A 6,000-nucleotide genomic window follows, 5' to 3' on the forward strand; every position below is an offset into this window, starting at 1 on the left:
GAATCTTTTTTTCTAGGTGTGATGCTTCTGTATTACTGAAATAGGTCAGAAATTTGAAGCTTACAAACTATCATCCATTGGATCTACTCCCCTTACGAGATATGTCTGCGTTGAGTCAAAGGTAGCTGGTATTAGGCCCCATCCATCCCATCCCGCCACCAAAAAAAGTGTTTAGGCCTAATAGTGAAGTTTACTTGAACTGTGATTTCTTAAAAAACTAAGAAAAATAGGGTTATAATACAGGGCCTGTTTTCTTGCATTTTTTATCTATAAAAATATATTTTTTAAAAAGAGCATAGTTACTCAGAAAATATTAATTTTTACTTAAAATAAATTGTAAGTTAAAATTTTAAAAAGTATAAGTTTGAACAGTTTTCCAAACTGAGTTACAACACATGGTTCATGAAATTAATTAGGGGGGGTTGATACCAACATTTCTTTTTAATGATAAAAACAGAAAAAATATCAGAGGGCATTGCATGAAGTAATGGTTAAGCATTGTTTCTTGAAACAACACATGTATTAAAGTGTATGTATGCTGATTGTAATGTAAAATATATTTTGTCCTATGAGTTGCCTTCAAAAATATCTGAGAGCTGCTGAGGGAGAAAACAAGAAAAACATTCCTGAGTATGATTTAATCATCTGCTGCTAAACTGATAAACTCTGTTAACTACGCCTATACATTTTCTTTTCCATTGTTACTCTCACCCAGAAATGCCGCAAAGTCTACTCCCAGTTCTGGCCTACTTCCACTCAGTTCCTTGCTGCCAATCAGCGAAGGTACTAATTATACAGGAATTTTTAAGCACCAGTTGCTCAAGCACTCTTTGCCTCCACCAGTACTCCCAGGACTAGAGTGCTCTCCCTCCAAAAGATTGCTCAGGCAGTGGTTCTTCTCCAGGCAAATACTTTTAAATGCCAACTCAATGGAATATACCATCCTAAAAAAGAAGTATTCTTACTTCCATTCCCTTGCTATTTCCTCTCTCTTCTGTCAGGACTGATTACTACTGTCTTGGAGATTAGATTCCTCCCTAATTTTTCCATTTTCTAAAATACTTAAAATAGAACTGACAATACTTAAAAAAGAATGCATTCTTCCTTACAGGGAAAAAGCACAAAAGGAAAAGGAAGGATACCTCTAATTAAACAATGGAAAGAAAAAGGACTAAAGAATAACAGAAAGAAAAAGAAGAGACTACAAAATAAGAGCTTATAGCCAAATTTAAAGAATTAGTAACGTTTAAAACCAGAAGAAACTTAGAACTCTTAGGCAGTGTTTGTTTCCACTACCCCTAGATGTAGGACAATTAGTACAAATTACTCAGTCCAAAATTTGGAGAACTGAAAATAAAACTGATGAGGTGAGCTTTCTGCCATCTCTGTACACTATCTGTATAGACATCTTTGTGGTTAAAAAAAAAAAAAGGCTTGATAAAGCAACACAACCTTTATATTTTTTTTTCTTCTTAAAACTACAACTTAACTTAAAAAAAAAATTTAAATACAGTATTGGAGCAATTTACAAGACTATTTTTAATTATTATTATTGGTTTTTTTGGAATGAAGCCATATGGTTTAATGCAGGGGTCCCCAAACCCCTTGGACGCAGAACAGTACCAGTCCATGGCCTGTTGGGAACCAGGCCTCACAGGAGGAGCTGGGCAGCAGGCGAGTCAGCGAATCTTCATCTGTATTTGCTGTCGCTCCCCAGCACAAGCATCACCACCTCAGCTCCACCTCAGACCATCAGGCATTAAATTCTCACAGAAGCACCAGTGCCTGGAGCCAAAAAGGTTAGGGACAGAGCACTGATTTCAAAGCCAAGCACACCTGAGTCCGAATCCCAGCCATGCCGCTACCTTGTGACCTTGGCCAAATCACTTATTTCTGAGCCTCAGCTTCATCTTTATCTATCTTTGGGGGGTAATTTTGAAAATTAAACCAAAGAGCCTTATAAGTGCATAGAGCACACAAACGACAAATGTAACTTACCTTTCTGCACAGAACACATTCCTATCAGTAACAGTAGCAACATGACTATAATTATAACAATCTCAACTGGGAATGAACAAAAGGAAAACTTCCTGGTGATTCTGAAATATTTGCCCAAATGTCTTATGTCTCTGAATTACATAATTGGGGAGATGTTTTAGGAAATGCTCTAAATTTGGTCACTAACGGATGGTCTCTTGGAGCACAAACATCTTCCTAAAGAGTCTATGTAACTACAACTTTTACTGAATAATGTCATCTTTGGGTTTTCACATATCTTAAAGTGAACACACACAGATTTTTTAAATGAGATATTTAGAATCACTTTTAAATTAGCCTAAATGGATTTTATACTATAGTTTCAACTTCATACTACTTGTCTCTAAAGGATTTCACAAAAAAAATTACCAAATTTTTATCATCATAACCAAATTAACCTCATGATGTAGCTAACGAAAGATACACTTCTTACTTCTGAAACAACCTAAATCACTTTAACACGTATCCACATGACCAACAAATATTTTAAATTCTGAAAATATTAAGTATTGATAAGGCACTACTGATGGGAGTATAAACTGGTATAGTCACTTTGGAAAACATTGTGGCACTACCTACTAGGGTTGAACATGCTACTACCTTACAATTCAGCAACTCCTCTCCTAAGTTTATATTAGACTCTCAGACATTTGCACCAAGAGATATATAGGAAGAAGTTCATGGTAGTGGCAATTTTTTAGAAATAGCAAGAATCTTCTAACAACCCACCATCTGTAAACAGAAGGAGAAATCAACTGTAGAATTATCTATTAAATGGCATACTATAAAGCCACAAATAGAAACTCACCAAGTCACATTTTGGATGGATCTCAAAAACAATATTGAGCAAAGAAAGGAAGTCATACTATAATTATTACACTTATGTAAATTTCAAAATAAGGTAAAATTAAACAATATATTGTTTAGGAATACATACTGATAAAGATTATAAAGAAAAGCAAGAGAACTGTTAATATAAAATTCAAAATACTGATTACCTCTGTGGTGGAGGAAATGGATATAACCCAGGAGAACATACAGGCTTCAAAGGAACTGAAAATTATTTTGTGTGAACTTTCTCTGCATTAATGACATACTTCATAATAATTTTTTTAAGAGAAAGAAAGAAAAACTAAGTTACAGATGGGAACCTGAATAAAAAGTAAATCATGTAAGAGCTGTAATTATGCACTACAGAATACACACACCTCTCTCATATTTAATGAGATCCTAACCTCTCCACAAATAATTCTAGAATTTAGAAAAAAATAAAGGAAAAACTTAAAATTCACCCCAAAAGTCTTCATGCTACTCTCTATATATTTTGCCCTCAAGTAGGCAAAAACCTTCAATTCCTGTGTTGAAGTCTCCAGCTATCTGGTCTCTAAACATGAATTCTTCCTAGTTGCAATCAGCAAATGAGTTTAAATTTTCTTTATCCATCTATCATAAGGCAATTTTACATGAGCACTAACACCTGTTCCAGAAAAAAAAAAAGGAAGCAAAACGGATGAGCAATGCACACTCAAGGTAGAGTGGTCTTATGTGGAGCACTAACTAGACGGAGTTTTTGAAACACTTCATTTAACCTGGTCTACCCATCATGCGTGAAAACATTTTGGGATGAAAGCAATTACAAATATAAAATGCTGCATTTTTTTCTTCTCCTCAAGCAAATGAAAATTACTAATTACCAAAGGGACTTTACAGAGCAGCTACATGGGATACCTATGATGTCTCCATTGGGAAATACAGCACTGAGCTACAAATGAAGAAATTACAGCCAAATAAGGAGTCTAAAATTTTTTAACGTGTACTTTTTCTTAAATCTAACACTATCTTCAATTTCCTAAAGGCGGCACCAAGCCAACCACCCTTATTGCCCCAGACTTGTTCCTCGAGTCCCCCATTCTCTTCTTTCTCAAACACTGCTGCCCACTCCCCACCCCATTCTCCACGATGCCTCCATTAAGCCACGTCCTCTGCACAACTCCTTGCCAGACTGCCAGAAACATCAGGGTCTTCTCCAGGCCCAAACCTCCCGGCTCCCGGACCTGTGAAAACAGCACCTGCTCCATCCAGCCTGGCCCGTCCCGGGCGTCCACCTCCACGCCCACGTAACCGCACCCAGAGATACCCTCCGCTCCCGTCGCTGCCGTCCTCTCGACGTTCCCCTCTTGGCCTGGCAGGTCCTGGCCAGGGCCCTCTTTTTCCACTGAGCCACTACACCTGTAGGCCCGCCTTTCTGCCCCGCTTCCCGGTCACCGCTGGGCCTCGCAGCCGAGCCCACCGGCCCCCGGCAGCCTATCCCAGCCCGCTAGGCCACGACACAGGCCGGGCGGCGTCTGCCGCCCCTTCTCCTCACCGTGCCGTCCCCGGCGCCCTCATCGCCTCGGGCCCCCTCTGATTCCTCACCAACCGCAGCCTCCAGCCCAGCGTCGGGATGACCCAGTGGCTCCAGAGGCGCGGGATGCAAAAGCCGCTGGAGATCCGGAGGTGCCTGTTCCATGGCTGCAGTTCGGCGCCGCGGGTCCAGTGCGCCTGCGCGCCCTCCGCCCCGCCCCTTCGTCCCGCCCCTCCGCCCCGCCGTGGCCTTCTAGGCCCCGCCCCCTCCGTCACCGCCGCCACTCCCCGCCCCGGCCTGCTCCGGGTGGCAGAGTCTATGAGGGCTCCTGGGCTAGGGCTGGAGTTGGCGCTGGGGCTAATGTGCAAAGGTGGACCTGCAAAGAAACTTCAGCTACTAAGCCAGGAGATCCCGAAATCCGGGAGAACTGATGGAAGGAGAGAAATCGAGAAAGGCAAGGGGAAGGTGAAGACCAGAGTAGGTATTGGTGATCACCTAAAGAAAATTTGAAACTCAAAAGAAATTGGAGGCCGCTGTCTGACATTCTTCTTCTCCTCTGTCTTGCCTGCCATTATTCATTGTTTTTTTCTCTAGAAAGATCAGAGCAGGATAAATTATTAACTTTCAGAAGGTTGAGTAACTCATTCAGCAAAAGGTAACACTTCCAAGTGTTTGAGAGTGGTGAAGGGCTTGACTGAAGCAGTGTTTGATTTCTATTTTAAGTATTTCATGAAGCCCAGGAGATTTCTGATAATTTTCTACAAACATTTCGAATTTGCGTAACCGCTTCCTTGACAAGCATTCGCTGTGGTAAAGTGATGGTAAACGCTCACTAGGTATGCCAGACTGTGAATACCCTGAGGTACCTCCTATACGAAATCTGGTCATCACTTTTCAAGGAGAAAAACTGGTCTTTATGCCGAAATACTTAGCTATTTCAAGCTGTGGTGCACAATTTCTTCCTCCTCTTTGCATGTTTTCTCTGGCCTGGTGGTGAATTTCTCATTCACCCTAAAACCTTTAGTTATCAAATCTAAGCGCTGATATTACATTGTCATAAATTGGTTATTGACCTTTCTCATATTATTTTACAATTATTTATAATTGTCTGTCTGCCCCAACTAGACTTTGGACTCCTTTAAGACAGGGACCCTATCTTACTATATTTTTCTCTTACCAAACCTAGGACATTCAATAAATGTTTGAAGGCATTTTATCAGCTTATTAGAGATTATTCATGCTAGGCAAATTCTCAGGAAACATTTTTAAATCAGGAGAATATTTTATAACAGGAGGGATAGATATCTTTCCAGGGACAGATTGTATTTACTACCCTGTGCCCTTTTTCCAGTTTTGAGATAAATACGGAGAAAATTAGGTTCTAGAGCCATCAGGATAATTTCTCTGGGCTGATGACTTGAGAATCTCATCCTGCAGGTGGTAGGAACAAGAAAAAAGGCTCTGGACAAAGTGTCACCTGAGGGAAGGCTACAGTGCTATCTGCAGTTTCTGGGGAAATAAGAAGAAAGAGAGAGGGGAGGGAGGGAGGGAAGGAAGGAATTAAAACATTTTTTCCCATAAGCAGCCTAAGGTGGTTGTTTATGGTTAGCTATTCATTC

General features: G+C 40.4%; 1 protein-coding gene across 3 annotated transcripts in view; it reads right to left on the reverse strand.

Annotated features, from left to right (window-relative positions):
- The window catches only part of SNX4 (sorting nexin 4), a 50,019-nt gene extending 45,434 nt beyond the window's left edge, over positions 1-4,585 (reverse strand). The window contains exon 1 of one of the 3 annotated variants that reach the window (XM_039843250.1): positions 4,403-4,585. In XM_039843250.1, the coding sequence (XP_039699184.1) occupies positions 4,403-4,546 (144 nt within the window). In that variant the 5' untranslated portion in view covers positions 4,547-4,585. Of the gene's footprint in view, positions 1-3,983; positions 4,068-4,402 lie in introns of those variants that run through there. The other 2 variants (XM_039843252.1, XM_039843251.1) reach the window with 2 other exon arrangements.
- Positions 4,586-6,000: the final 1,415 nt, after the last annotated feature.

The sequence above is a fragment of the Pteropus medius genome, unplaced genomic scaffold (genome assembly GCF_902729225.1).
Source record: "Pteropus medius unplaced genomic scaffold, Ma_sr-lr_union100, whole genome shotgun sequence".
Lineage (NCBI taxonomy): Eukaryota > Metazoa > Chordata > Mammalia > Chiroptera > Pteropodidae > Pteropus > Pteropus medius.